At 38.6% G+C, this 15946-nt stretch overlaps 1 protein-coding gene across 4 annotated transcripts in view; it reads left to right on the forward strand.

The window, feature by feature from the left end:
• Positions 1–15946, forward strand: part of MTHFD1L (methylenetetrahydrofolate dehydrogenase (NADP+ dependent) 1 like) — a 293067-nt gene that overhangs the window by 61518 nt on the left and 215603 nt on the right. For all 4 annotated transcript variants that reach the window (XM_007484726.3, XM_007484725.2, XM_056818928.1 and 1 more), the window contains exons 9-11: positions 8692–8771; positions 11034–11131; positions 14246–14419. In XM_007484726.3, coding sequence (XP_007484788.1) covers positions 8692–8771; positions 11034–11131; positions 14246–14419 — 352 coding nt within the window. The remainder of the gene's footprint in view (positions 1–8691; positions 8772–11033; positions 11132–14245; positions 14420–15946) is intronic.

Raw genomic sequence — 15946 nt, forward strand, 5'->3', positions numbered from 1 at the left:
CAAGGCCCCCATCATATGTGTTTTTTTTCATTAATTCCCTGGATATCCTTGATCTTTTGTTCTTCCAAATGAACTTTGTTATGGTTTTTTCTAAATCAGTGAAGAAGTATTTTGGTAGTTCAATGGGTATGGCACTAAATAGATAAATAAGTTTGGGTAGGATGGTCATTTTTATTATATTGGCTCGTCCTATCCATGAGCAGTTAATGTTTTTCCAATTGTTCAAGTCTAGTTTTAGTTGTGTGGCGAGTGTTTTGTAGTTGTGTTCATATAGTTCCTGTGTTTGTCTTGGGAGATAGATTCCTAGGTATTTTATTTTGTCTAAGGTGATTTTGAATGGGATTTCTCTTTCTAGTTCTTGCTGCTGAGCTGTGTTGGAGATATATAGAAAAGCTGATGATTTATGTGGGTTTATTTTGTATCCTGCAACTTTGCTAAAGTTGTTGATTATTTCAATTAGCTTTTTGGTTGAATCTCTAGGATTCTTTAAGTAGACCATCATGTCATCCGCAAAGAGTGATAACTTGGTCTCCTCCTTGCCTATTCTGATACCTTCAATTTCTTTATCTTCTCTAATTGCTACTGCTAGTGTTTCTAGTACAATGTCAAATAGTAGAGGTGATAATGGGCATCCTTGTTTCACTCCTGATCTTATTGGGAATGCATCTAGTTTATCCCCATTGCAGATGATATTAGCTGTTGGTTTTAGATATATACTGTTTATTATTTTTAGGAATGACCCTTCTATTCCTATGCTTTCTAGTGTTTTTAATAGGAATGGGTGTTGTATTTTATCAAAGGCTTTTTCTGCATCTATTGAGATAATCATGTGGTTCTTGCTAGTTTGCTTGTTGATGTGGTCAATTATGTGGATGGTTTTCCTAATGTTGAACCAGCCCTGCATCCCTGGTATGAATCCTACTTGATCATGGTGAATGATCCTTCTGATCACTTGCTGGAGTCTTTTTGCTAGTATCCTATTTAAAATTTTTGCATCTATATTCATTAGGGAGATTGGTCTATAGTTTTCTTTCTCTGTTTTTGACCTGCCTGGTTTTGGAATCAGTACCATGTTTGTGTCGTAAAAGGAGTTTGGTAGAACTCCCTCTTTGCTTATTATGTCAAATAGTTTGTATAGTATTGGGGTCAACTGTTCTCTGAATGTTTGATAGAATTCACAGGTGAATCCATCAGGCCCTGGGGATTTTTTCTTAGGAAGTTCTTTGATGGCTTGATGGATTTCAATTTCTGATATGGGATTATTTAAGAATTCTATTTCCTCTTCTGCTAGTCTAGGCAGTTTGTATTTTTGTATATATTCATCCATTTCTCCTAAATTGGTGTATTTGTTGCCATATAATTGGGCAAAGTAATTTCTAATGATTGCCTTAATTTCCTCCTCATTGGAGGTGCTGTCCCCCTTTTCATCTTTAATGCTGTGAATTTGCTTTTCTTCCTTCCTTTTTTTAATTAGATTGACCAGTACTTTGTCTATTTTGTTTGTTTTTTCAAAGTACCAGCTTCTTGTCTTATTTATTAAATCAATAGTTCTATCACTTTCGATTTTATTAATTTCTCCCTTAATTTTTAGGATTTCTAATTTGGTTTTCTGCTGGGGGTTTTTAATTTGATCGCTTTCGAGTTTTTTCAATTGCATTTCCAATTGATTGATCTCTGCTCTCCCTTGTTTGTTAATGCATTTAATTTCTTTTAAATGAAATTGGAGGATAATTAACAAAAAAAGAAAATCTAACAATAATGAAATAATCTCCTGATCCATTATTTAACCATGTCACCATCTCTCTCTCTCTCTCTTCCCCCTTTATTTCCTGCCTATTAGTTTCATATTTATATAAAGAATTGTGAAAGAAATCCATGTTCAAAAAAAAACCCCACCTATGTAGACCTTATTAAACTACCCTGTGTTCTCTCTCTTCTTTCTCTTCTCTCCTGCCCCTTGCCTCATTGCTCCATGCCTCTGATCCCCATGGCCAAAAAAACCCCAAACAATCCCAACAACTCTTAGAAAAAACCCTCCAATTATTATGCCCAGAAGGCTTTAAAAGATTGCCTGCCTTTTGATCATAGCACTGCTGGGTTTGTACCCCAAAGAGATAGAGAAAAATACTTGTACAAAAATATTTATAGCCATGCTCTTTGTGGTAGCAAAAATCTAGAAAATGAGGGGGTATCCCTCCACTGGGGAATGGCTGAACAAATTGTGGTATCTGATGATGATGGAATACTATTGTGCTAAAAGGAATAATGAACTGGAGGAATTCCATTTGAACTGGAATGACCTCTAGGAATTGATGCAGAGTGAAAGGAGCAGAACCAGGAGAACATTGTACACAGAGACTGATACACTGTGGTACAATTGAACATAATAGACTTTTCTACTAGCAGCAATGCAATGATCTAGGATAATTCTGAGGGACTTACGAGAAAGAATGCTGTCCATATCCAGAGAAAGAACTGTGGGAGTAGAAATGAAGAAGAAAAACACATGATTGATCATGTGATTCACTGAGGATATGATTGGGGAGGTAGACTCTAAAGGATCACTCTATTGCAAATATCAATAATACAGAAATAGGTCTTGATCAATGATACTTGTAAAACCCAGTGGAATTGCTTGTTGGCTACAGGAAGGAGAAGGTAAGAGGGGAGGGAAAGAACATGAATTATGTAACTGTGGGAAAATATTCTAAATTAATTAATTAAATTTTAGAAAACCTCCAAGTGAAAGCAGAAGATTCACTGGTATTGAATCCAAAGTTTGACTTGAGACCCCAGGAGAGGAGCCTTTGACCCCAATCCACCCACCTACCCACTCCTTGTATGTCACCTGTCCTGTTTGCATCTGTGCTCTTCCCCTTGGTTCCATTCATTCCTCTTCTTGCTTCTCCATCCCTGCCCCCCTCCCTTCCCACAGGACCCCTCCCCACTTTCATCCCTCTCTCCCCCATACCTGCTTGCAAATTTGCTTAAACAAAATTTGTTTTATATAGAGGTCTGTGAAATGGTCCATTTAAGTAAAGTAAGAATTGTCTGTATGTATAAAACATCGATCCTGAGAATGTAGCAAGAAGAAATGAAACTGTCGTCCATCCTCCCAGGCTAAAACCAGGGCTATGTGTCCACAGACAAGTCAATACATGGTGGCTGAAGGAGAGGGATAATGCTAACAACCAAGGGTTCAGAAAATCTTGGTATAGGAGGTGAGCCCTAAAGTTCCTGTGGAGTTCTTAGGGGTTCAGCAGAGAGGAGAACACAAAAGACACAGACCTAATGCGCTAGCACGGAGACATGGGAGCGAGTGGGACATGGAATGTCTACATTCTAGAGGACCATGATGCTCAGAGAGATGAGTAATATAAGCAGGAACACTGAAAGGTTCGGCTCGAAGCAGGTGATGAAAAGGAGTCTGTGAAGAAGGTTCCATTTTAATTCAGGCCCTCATTTCTTGACCTCAGTGATTTCCAGTCTCCTCACTGACCTCTCTCTCTCTCCATCGGGTTTCTCCAATCCAACATGGCCATGGCTCCCAGGGGAAGGGCCCTGAAGCACAGATACTGCCATGTGTCTCCCCTCCTCATTAAATTCCAGTGGCTTCCTACTGCCCCTAGTTAGCTTTTATTCCTACTGTCCACTCCCTTTGCCCCTACTGGGTGAGGTCAGAAAAAATCATGTAACTGTGCTGTCTGGGTCCCCTACAAATTTATATTCCGTAAGCTCAGCTGGACTCTCCATATGGCAAGGCACTCCTTTAATGCCTCCCCTCCAGTTCCCAATTCCACTCACTGAAACAACTCTTCCAGAACTTTTCATACCTCCTTAAGCCTCCCATGGAAGTTATCCCTTCCCTTCCCCTTGCCCCCATCCAGCTCTTCCTTCCTCCCTCCTCATTTCATGTCATTCATATGTCTTCTGCTACCACTTCCATCATGCCCATCTCACATAAAGATGTGGTTCATCTCCTTGCCAAGGCTACCAACTCTTCATTCTCAAGAATCCCATTCTATCCTGTCTTCTCTAGCAGATTGCTCCCTCTATTAATCCAAATCTTTTTCTTTTTTTTTTAACCCTTACCTTCCATCTTAGAGTAAATAGTGTATATTCGTTCAAAGATAGAACAGCATGAACTAAATTCTTACCTTTCCTCTTAGAATCCATCCTCAGTATTGATTACAAGGCAGAAGAGTGGTAAGGGCTAGGCAATGGGGATTAAGTGACTTGCCCAGGGTCACAGAACTAGGAAGTATCTGAGGCTAGATTAGAACCCAGGGCCTCCTTTCTCCAGGCCACCTAGCTTCCCCCTTTCATTTCTTTTCAATCTCTCCATACTGTTTACAAATATGCCCATGCCCATCCATCCTCACTTAATCTTGTACTATCACCCTATACCTCTTCACCCCTATGACTAAAGTCCTTGAGAAGACCATCTGCAATAGTTGTTGATTCTTTCTTTACTTTTCCTGTTCACGTCTTCTGGCAGTCTGGCTTCTCATCTCCTCATTCAGCTGAAACTGCCATCTCTAAAGTTACCAGTCATCTCTTAATGGCCCAACCTAACCGGCTCCTGTGGATCTACCAATGACCCTCCTCCCCCCCTTCTCCTTTGTCCCCTTTCTTCTCCAGGTGTTTATGACAGCCAGCTCTTTCCTGGTCCTCATCCTACTTGTCTAATGACTCCTCAGTCTCCTTTCTAGGTCTTCATCCAAAGGGATGCCTGCTAACCGTGGCTGCCCTCTAGAGCTCTGTTCTGAAAGCTCATCAACTCCCATGGATTTAATTATCTTCTTTATACTAATTATTCTCAGATCTATTTAATTATCTGCCTCCCTCCCAGTAAAGCCTGTATGACATCCCAAATTGGGTGTCTCATAGAAGTCAGAGACACAGTATGGCCAAAACGGAGCTCATTATCTTTTCCTTTTATCATGAAGAGTGCCACCATCTTCCCAGGCACTCTAGGCACAAAGTTCCTATCACCTTCCACTCCCCACTCTCTTGCCTTCTAGACCCAATCAGTTAAAAAAATTCCATCCTCACTTTTCTTCAGAATGCCTTTCCTGTAAGCCCTTCTGATTCTGACAGGACACTCACCAGCCCTTAGCACTTCCTGCATTGCAATACCTGCTCATTGTTTTTGCTGTCTATTCTCTGCTGCTCTAACCCATAATTTTTGTTCTAGCACTACTAGATATGCTCATTTAAAATTCACCTTTTATTTTTTCACTTGCAAAAAAGAACAATTTGGAAATATGTTTTGTGTGATAATATATGTATATATAACCCAGATTGGATTGCTTGCCAGCTTCAGGACAGGGGAGGCAGAAAGACAATTTGGATCCTATAACTTAAGAAAACAAGTGGAAATTTATTATTACATGTAATTGCTAAAATTTTTTTTAATTAAATAAAATATGAAATCTCCCTTCTTAAAAATTAAACCTAATCAGTGATTTTTTTTAAAAGCCCTTTTCTGTCCTGAGTACACCATCTACATTTTAGTCATTTCTAGTTCTGTATAAATGTTACAAAATAACATGAACCACACAGAGAGAAACAGACCTGGTCTAAAAGAAGTTCATTCTGTGTTCATCCAAACTCTTTCTCTTGATAAGGAAGGCACCCACAAGCCAAATCAAATAAAAGCTAAAGTGTTTCTATGAAGCAGAGATGTCAGTTGGACAAAGGAATCTGACTTGGTCCCTCCCACTTCATTTATTGTGCTGGCAAAGTTCCCCAAGTAATCTCAAAACAACTGATATTGGTTAGGGACTGGGGTAAAAACTGCTTGTTTCCAGGAAAAACCTTGCAATGTGTCATCATTAAATAAGGAATACGCCTTCCAAAAGTCCAGTTAATAATAAGAAAAATTACAAATGAAAGATCATCTTTTAAAATAATTTGTGGACCTGTTTTATAAGCCAGTGTGATATGAGATCTGAGCCTGATCCAGTTACACTGGCCTCCTTGTTGTTACTCACACAGGATACTTTGATTTCATCTCTCCATGCCTCTGCACTGGCTGTTCCCCCATGCTTGTATGCTTTTACTCCTCACCTCCAACTCTAGGAATCCATTCTTTCCTCTGAGACTCTCCTTCAGCACTTTTCTGTACCACCCTCCCATTTTCTAGTGACTTCTCCTCTAAAGTTGCTCCTTCATCTGTTCTATATGTATTTTGTTTATAGACTTGGGTATGGTTGTGTTATGTCCTTGAGTAAAATGTAAGCTCTTTGAGGACTTTCTCACTTTTGTCACAGTATACCCCCAAATTTAGTACCAGGCACATAGTAGGCATTTAATTGATTGATGACTTCTGCTGTGATGATGAAAGACTTATCTTAAGATATTTTATCTTATTAAGTGTATTGAATTTTCTCCACCTAAAGCTTTTATTTTCATTTTTTAAATGAAGGCAATTACTTACCCTAATAATATTTGAGATTGTTTAGGGGGTGATTTAATTCTTTTGGGTAACAGTATCCCTTTATTATAATTATAACATGATGTAGCTATAATGTCATCTCATTGCTTTAGCTAAATTGTAATAGATAGATAGATAGATAGATAGATAGATAGATAGATAGATAGATAGCTATAAAATGCATGAAAGAAATAGTTTTTGCATATTTTGCATGAAGGGAATGGCCTGAAAAAACTGAAGGAAATGGTACATTATATGGATTAGAGCATGAGAGGTTTTCCACATTGCCACCAGTGGGATAATGCTTAAAGTGTATCTATTACAGGGAAGGGAAGGAGGAGGAAGAAGAAATGCAAATCAGAAAGGAGCATAATTACATGTAGGGGGTATCCTCCACTGCCCTCTACTTCCCCCACCCAACATTATGATTTAAACAGATGAAGATAAGAGTAGTGGGTAGATGAGGCCCAGAGCCCAGATCTCTAGAGGTAAAAAACTACCCAGCCAGCTAGACTTCTGGCCTTTGCCTAAAGATGATTTATAAAAGTGAAAGGCTGCTAATCTTTGCACAATACCTGAGGGGAATGACTTTCTAACACCTTCAAGCAATCTGATATAAAAAGATTCACTTCATGCCTTTTGTGCTATTTCTTCCAGTATGTTGTCAGCAAAATGGGTAATTTAAGAGGATAGTCATTCCAAAGCAAAGAAAATGATCTTTCAATTAGAGCATGGCCATGGGAGAGATTTCTTTCCTTTGTCAGAAGCAACTAGAGGGAGGTGCCTTAAAAGATATTATGTATTTATTTCTAATAATGTTTCTAAGTGATATGTTTGTGTAGATCCATAGACATACATATATGTATTTATTAAGGCTTCACTATGATCCTAGGGAACCAAAGGAAGGTTAAAAACAGTCCTTATTCTCAAAGGAATTCCTATTCAGATGAGGGAGTTATGGCTCTACTGTGGAAGAAGTGTCCCCCTTGAGAACATGTTTGAACAGAGTAATCAGAGAGGTAGGAAAAGAAACAGGAGAGCATAGTATCATGAAAATCTAGAGAAGAAGAAAATCTTGAAGGAGAGAGAGGTATCTAAGTTAATTTTATTTATTTATTTACACACATTTAGAGAAAGAGAGATTTTTTTTTTTAAACCCTTACCTTCTGTCTTGGAGTCAATACTATGTATTGGCTCCAAGGCAGAAGAGCAATAAGGGCTAGGCAATGGGGGTCAAGTGACTTGCCCAGGGTCACACAGCTAGGAAGTGTCTGAGGTCAGATTTGAACCTAGGACCTCCCATCTCTAGGCCTGGCTCTCAATCCACTGAGCTACCCAGCTGCCCCCAGAAAGAGAGATTTTTAAAACTTAAAAGGGAAAAAAGCAGAGTATTTAAAACCTACTTTTTTTGCCAGGAAGCTCCTCAAGTTAATAATTTTACATTATTTTCTCCTGCCTTAAAGGAATAAACAAGACATCAGTTTTGTGATTCAAGTTGAAATTCTCAAAGTAAACCAATTCTCTATTCACTGAGCCCTGTGCCTTTTTCTGTATTCTTTCTTTCCTCCTTCCCTCCCTTTCATTATTGAAAAAGGTGCTTTGCATTTTTACCATGTATATAAAGCATAATCTCTTAGTTTATTCATACTGCCTAGTAAAGAACGTGGGCAGCTTCTGATCAGACTGGAATTGTATTACCTCAAAAATTAAGGCAGTCATTCCTATTGAAGAATTTCACTCTGGAGGGTATGGGTCACTCCCAGAGTTTTCACTTTTATTGTTTTTGTCATAGTAAAGGTCCTGCCTTAATTGTTTTGAGCAATCAGTTGCATTCCTGATTAAACCATATTTTTAATTGAATAATTTTAATTATACTCGGGATATGCCCAAAGGAATTTGCTTAGTGAATGGAATGTATTCCACTGGGATAGGTTTTAGTGCAAATAAATTTTTCTATAATTTATATTTTTTTAGTTAGTAGAGGAAAAATTATATAGGGTAACAGATTGTTTCATGGTTGATACCTTGAGTAACAGGTATTTCATTAAATATCCGTGGCAGCCAAATGGTTTTATTGTTTTGGAAGAGGCCCTAAATTAGAGATTTAAATCCTGACCACTGTTGTAACTATCCCCAGAATCATAACTCTCACCATGTTATTGACCATGACTGTGACTACCTTTCTTAAGGATTATTCCTTCATCAGAATGAGCTTTTGCAATGTTGTCTTTTCCCCCCTCCTCTTTTTGCAGAGAAGCATGATTATGGTCTCCATAATGGCCTGACCGTAGAAGATGATGTAGGCCTCCTTGCAGCAGCTCTGAGGATTCAGGTTTGTTTGCCTCTCACTCAGTTCATTGGCTTTGATATTCGAGGAGGAGCAGAATGCCTGTTCTTTGTCTGTACCAGTTGTCCACACAGTGTTCTCACTAATTGGCAGGGACATTCTTTGCAAGGGAAGACACCTGAGCCTGGTATTGGATGGAAAACTGCTGTGGAAACAAATTATGACTCTTTTCTGTTTTCTTTTCAAGAGTCTTAATCAGGTCAAGCTTTCAAACTACAAAATATTACAGTATTATTGTTGAACACTCTAAATATGTATACAAACAGTGTGGGGGTGGGGGTGGGGGGCTGCTTTTAGTAACATTCCTTAAGTGTCACCTTGCATATACTGTGTATGGTACACACAATCTTTCTGGAGGTATTTTAAAAGGGTCAGAGGCAACTGCTGGACAGAAAACCAGACCCGGAGATGGGAGATTCTGGATTCAAATCTGGCCACAGATACTTCCTAGCTGTGTGACCCTGAGCAAGTCACTGAACCACAGTGGCTTAGTACTTGCCACTCTTCTGCTTTAGAACCAAGACTTAGTATTGGTTCTAAGATGGAAGGTAAAGGTTTAGGGAGGGGGAAAAGGTCATGGGGATGGGGATGTATGTCAGCACCACACAGATAAATATATTAGCAGTCAAATATGTTGGTCACTTATCTACAACCTTGTATTTTGTTGCTTGAACAAAAAAGCATGATGGGTTGTTAGTCCTCACTAGGGTGTTAGAATATCAATAATAATTTAAATATAATTATTGGACTTGGAGAAGTTGAGAGGCTAATTTCTCTTCCTTCTACCCCCATCAAGGTTTCATTCATAAATCAGCTTTCTTGTACTCATTCAACCTTTCAACCATTGCTGACCAAATATTCCATTATTCCAAAAGACATAGATGTGGAGGTACTTCCTCCAACGGGCCAGATCATCCCTATCCTTACTTACCCTAACTCCAAGTCTAGTCATTGGACCTCCCAGCCATGACTTCCTGCTGTGCCCATCCATCTTGCTGGAGATGCCCCTCTCATCTCTGGCATTTGGTGGCTGCCAGTGGAGGACCCAGAGACTGTTCACTAGATACCTCAATCTTGGAACATGACCAGCTCACCTCCCTTCAGCCATATACATACCTCGTAATCTTTTTTGCCACTTTAAAGGAAGTATATACTAAGAACAGGAATTGTTAAAGCATTTAACCCAAGCTGATGGTTTATTATACTTACTTTGCCTGGTGAGAGTTCTGTTTCACTGAAATGGTTATGGAAGATCCTGGTCAGGACAGAGACTGAGGAAGTCAAAGGGAGGAGATTTGTAAACTGCAAGAACTCCTTGTTTGTATCCTATTTTTCTACCTTTGAAGTTCAAGCAACAAACTAAGAAAATAAAAATAATAGTAAGAGAGCAATTTCCTATCTTGGCTCCTGTCAAACCTTCACTGTGGCTTCTCTCATGACTATCTAGCAGGAAGAGCTTCCAAAGGATGAAATAAAGACATTCTCAATGCTATCTCCCCCCCAAGTTTAGGGGTATAAAAAGGGAGAGAATTACTGCCATAATGCATAATGCTACCAAACTAAACATTGACTAATTGCATTGATGGGGGCTTGCTGCCTTTTGCTGTCCCGTTTTCATTTTTCCTTAGTGTACAAATTCTACAGTTTAGGGTTTTTTTTACATCTCCTATCGCATTCATTCCCCCCCCCCCAACAAAAAAAAATCCCACAATCTCAATGTGTTGTAGGAAGATTATTGTTTTAATATTATTTATATTCTTATATCTATTCATGCTTTCCTGCAAAAACGTTGGGGAAAAGACATCATTACAAAAGTTTGTTCTGATGAATGAATAATCCTTAATACAATAATATATTGCCATGTAGTATTTGGTTTTTTTTAAAAGCCCTTACCTTCCACTTTAGAATCAATATTTTGTATTGGTTCCAAGGCAGAAGAGTGGTATGGGCTAGGCAATGTAGATTTAGAAGACTTTCCCACTCAGCTAGGAAGTGTTCAAGGTCACATTTGAACCCTGAACCTCCATCTCTGGGCTTGGCTCTCAAATCAATGAGCCACCTAGCTGCTCCCCCCCTTTCCTTATAGTGTTTTGATTCCTTTTACCTATCTCAGAAGGCTACTAAGAGGAAAGCATTTTATTAATGTGATATTTTAGCCTCTGTACGGGTATGTTTTTACATTCTTTATATTTTAGTATGGCTTCTAATTTTGAAAATAGAGACCTATTTTCCATTTCTTTCTTCAAGAATGTAGTTAACAGTGGGAGAAAATGGCTTTGGGAACAGCAGTACAGGAAGTGGAAGCTCCGATGTTTGAAGCTGCAACCACTCTCTCCAGTACCCAGGTAAAAGGATTTGGCTTGTAAAAGATGTGATTCTTGAACTAATCATTCTGTTTATTTTGTCCTGTTAGTTTTAATGAGTAAAGTAGTGCCCCTGCCTCCTAGACTTTCCTTTTCTCCTCCTGTTCCCCCGCATCGACTGTTCATACCCTACATCCTCTCAGATTCAACCCTCCTAGAAAAGAAATAAGTAAAGGAGTCATGTTTGTTTTTCTCAATAAAGACATCCTATAATCTAAACTCATTACATTGAGTGTAAGAGCCTTATTTTAAAATGTATTGGGGAAAAGTCATTTTACCTGTTGTAGTTAGCAGATTTATGTAAAAATGGAATCCTTCCCTGATCATATAGCAGATTTAAGGTGGATTTACTATCTCTAGTCAACCAACATGTACCCCCTACATCTCTGTTTTGGGCATCGAGGTGGCATGGTAGATAGAATGGCCAGGTCATAAGTCAGGAGGAACTGAGTTCAAATCCAGCCTCAGACACTAACTAGCTGTGTGATCCTGGGCAAATCACTTAACTCTGCCTCAGTTCCTCATCTGTAAAATGAAACGGAGAATGGCAAACCCCTGTAGTATCTCTGCCAAGAAAACCCCAAATGGGGTCCTGAAAAGTGAAACAGCTAAACAACAAAAATCTCAGTGTTACCCTTTGTAAAGCATAATTTTTTTTCTTTTTAAGATGCATTAGTTTGATTTGCAAAATTTGGCTTACTTTGCCCTGAAACCAAGACATATTGAAGTAATTTTCAGGTCATAAAAAAATCAGAATGAAATTAACATGGATCTTTTAGATACAAAATAATCCTTAAGGAATTTTGAAATTCTGCCTTATTGACTTATGTTACTGAAATCAGAGAGAGTGGGGAAAAAAACTTAGAGCAAAGAGAAGGAATAAGATAAAAGCAATCTTGGAACCTGAGTAGGTCCAGGGAGAGACATATGTAGCTCCACTTTTGCATGCCTGGTAGGTTTGTGGAGCTCATTCTGAACTTGTTGCTCCTTGGGTTCCTCTTTCTTTCTTGCCTCGGTGGCTGAGTTTGTCCTTTATCGTTGACATCAATATTATTCCCTCCACTTGCCTGCTCTGTTGCAGGTACCTGTAGGATGTGACTGGCTTTATAGCCTTCTTTGAACTAATCCTATAGCCTGGGGAAGCCACTGCAGAGGGTTTGGTGTTGGGGCTCAGTGGTGCCCTCACCCATGAGAAGAGGGACTGACTGCACACTGATGAAGCACAGTGAAAAGTCTCAAGAGCAATGGATTGCACCCCTGGCAGAATGTCATACTCTCCAGGTTTAGAAATGATTGACTTGATGATTTTCCCAGAATAGTTGTCATACTCCAAACATTCACTAAATAGGAAGCTGATCCCTAAATTGTTTTATTTCAGATTTAACCATTCATTATTTTGTCAGTGACCTGTGGTTTCACTGGTGTATGGAATACCAGATGAGTGTGTCAAGGAAGCTCATCCCCTCTCCCTCCTGAGTAACTTTACCTGTCTATCAAACATTTCTGACATAAGACAGTTGTGCCAGGGTTGCGTCAGTGTACGTTCTGTACGTCAATAAAAGTTAAGGTTTGGGGCAGAATCGAGAGAGTACCAGGGGAGAACCACGGGAGAACGGAGAAGAGACAGAGCAGGCAGGTGAGGGAGGAATGAGGAAGAGACTGGCAGGCTAGGCACCACGCGGTCAGGTTACTTATAGGAATGTTGTCTACCCTTCCAATAAACTTTATAAAATACATATACATATATATGGGTAGAAATATTATTTTAATTATTATATGAGAAAGCTTCTTCCTTACCAACACTCTCTGGTCACTGCTGTGCAAATTATGCCGCCTTCCAAAATCTAGGATGGCACAGCAGAAAGACCCCAAGACTTGCTCAGAGGACATGTCACTCCTTGAGTGATCAAGGAAAATCACATCACCTTTCTCAGCCTCAATTTCCTCATTGTAAAAGAAGGAGGTGGGACTAGGGATTGTGAAGCATCTTTCTAGCTCTAAATCTTTATAATCTTCAAGTTTCCTGAAAGCCTTTTGATTTGTCTGAATTTACATAGCAAGTATGTGTCAAAGGCCAGGCTCAAAACATAGTCTTTGGTAACTTTGAGATTTTTCCCTCCATCTACCCTGCCCTGCTGCTGCCTCTTTGTTTCTGAGTTATGCAGTTAAATAGTTATTTTGAGGCATGTTTTTGGATTTAGAATGAAGGACTGATAAAAAAAAAAGAGATGGATTAAGCAGATACTCTGCCCAAAAGACTGTGTTAAGCATTGGGGAATCAAATAGAAAAGGAAGATAATTCTTGCACTCAACAATTTCACATTCTACTGAGAGGAGACAATACACAAAGGAAAAAGAAAGCAAATGGTCTACAACTCAAATGAAATTCCAATTTTGTATTCTTAAACAGAGAGAGACTCGTATACTCAGGCCATCATAAAAACATGAAGTAGGGTCAGCTTTTTATCACAGGGGATAAAGAGCCAAGCCTAGAGTTCAGAGGACCTACATTCCAATCTGGCCTGGGACACTTCCTAGCTGTGGGACCCTCCAGTTGCCAACCCTTTGCCACTCATCTGTTTTAGAATTGATATTAAGTCAGAAAGTAAGGGTTTCAATAATTAATTAATTAAAAATTTTAAAGACATTATATAGCCTTTGACTACATGACTAAAGAACATAGTTAAAACCCCACCTAAAAGTACCCAATGAAACCATGAATTTAGACATCTTTCAGGGTATAGAGTGATATTGGCAATGTATTGGGTATGTGGAGGTTTTAGAGGGGAGGCTGTAAATAGATTGTCTTTATTCTCCTCTTCCTAGGTCAGTTCTGAAAAGACTATTTATTGGTGTATGGAACACTAGGTGTTTCTTTTTAAAATTCACTTAAGATATATTGAAAAATGTTTTCCTATTTTAATAAATATAATACTTTTTAATAAGATTTAATCATTTCTGCTTAGGAGGAAAGCCCCAAACAAACAGGTGATGTTAATTTGATTGATAATCTGATTCTTAGTTCTGTGCTTTATTGTCGACCACCTAGGCTGAGAACTCGATTGTCTTCTATTTTATTTGTTTTATTTCTTCTAGCGATCTTGAGATTTCCAGAGGACAGACTCCAAAAGCAGTTGATGTCCTTGCCAAGGAGATAGGATTGCTTGCAGATGAAATTGAAATCTATGGCCAGAGCAAAGCCAAAGTACGATTGTCCCTGCTAGACAGGTTAAAGGATCAAGCAGATGGAAAATACGTCTTAGTTGCTGGGTAAGGCTATACTTTAATCCTTCTTTTTAACATTGTTTTGTCCCCAGAACGGTATCCCACTTTAGCATTTCTCACCGCTCTCCCTATAACTCAGATTCACTCTATGTTTATCTTTTCATTTTCAAATGTGATAACATATGGTTTGTTTCATTTGTTTTGAGAATGGTTTGTCAGATACAGATTATGCCTCATTAGAATGTAGTGGTTTGGAGGCAGTAGACAATAATATTTGCTGTTGAATTGGGAGAAAAAGCCCACATGTTTGTACTCTGAATAAGGATAATTTTGTTTTAACCAACCTTCCCCCATGATATTCAATTTGATATAAGGAATCTATTTTCATACCCAGGCCAATAGTACATGATTACTGGGTGACTAGTAGAAAGATCAGTAGATGCAGTCAGAGGAACACAATTCAAAACCTGGCACCTCTTACTAACTGTGAACCTGATAAAGAGAGAAAAATACAGTTTCCATTGTCCATTTCAGATACAGGATGTCCAAAGGTGTTGGTATAGTTTTAAAACTATTCTTTTTGGTTGTTTATATGTAAAATACTTGGTCACTATATATGCATTTGAGTTACTATTATTATTATTATTAAATTTTAAACTTGTTTGTTACATTAAAATTCCCAGGTAACTCCCTCCTTCCCCTCCCTACACTAGAGAAGACATCATTTGACAAAAAGATATATGTAGATATAAAACTGTATCTTGTTTTCTATTTCTCAGGACTTACTATTAGTATTAAACACTTATTTGTGGATCAGCTAACTGGTATTAAGTGCCTGCTAGGTGCTAAGGAACGCAGACTGAAAGGAAAAAACCCAAATCTTCAGGGAGCTTACATTTAATTTTGGGAAACAACACAGAAAAAATATAAAGGATAAAGAGAGTAATTATTGGGGGGAAGTTGAGGGATGCATGGTATGGTAGAAAGAGGAACAGGCTTTGGAATCAAAGAACTTGAGTTCAAGTCCCACTTTTGACTTTGGGAAAGTTGGAGCCTCCATTGGGACTCAATTGCCTAATTTATAAGAAGAGGTTGAATTGAATGGCCTTTGAGGGTTCCATGGCCCTGTGGTCCTTAGTGCCTGAACATTTCAGAGAGAGTAATCACTAGCAGTTGGGGAGATCAGAAAGAAGCTTCATGGGGCACTTGAACTGTTCTCTGAAAAAAAGGTAAGAATTCTGAAAGGCAGAAGGGAGAAGTACATTTAGGTATAGGGGAGCCAAAGAAAGGTGCTGAAGCTAAAAGTAGAATGTATTGTATGGCAAATACCAAGTAGGCCTGAATACCTTTAATATAAATTGCATAAAATAGTAAAGGATAGGGGGATGGGGAGTAGTGATAATAATCCTGGAAATGAAGACTGGATAGGACAAGATTGTGGAGGACTTTTGGTTAGTTGTTATTGTTGTTGTTGTTTTTTAAATAAAATTTTACTGATAATTTTTAATATCACATTTCATATTTTGTTTATATTAGAATCATATTTTTCCCATCATCTCTTCCCCTGCCCTC

Source organism: Monodelphis domestica, chromosome 2, assembly GCF_027887165.1.
Source record: "Monodelphis domestica isolate mMonDom1 chromosome 2, mMonDom1.pri, whole genome shotgun sequence".
NCBI classification, from domain to species: domain Eukaryota; kingdom Metazoa; phylum Chordata; class Mammalia; order Didelphimorphia; family Didelphidae; genus Monodelphis; species Monodelphis domestica.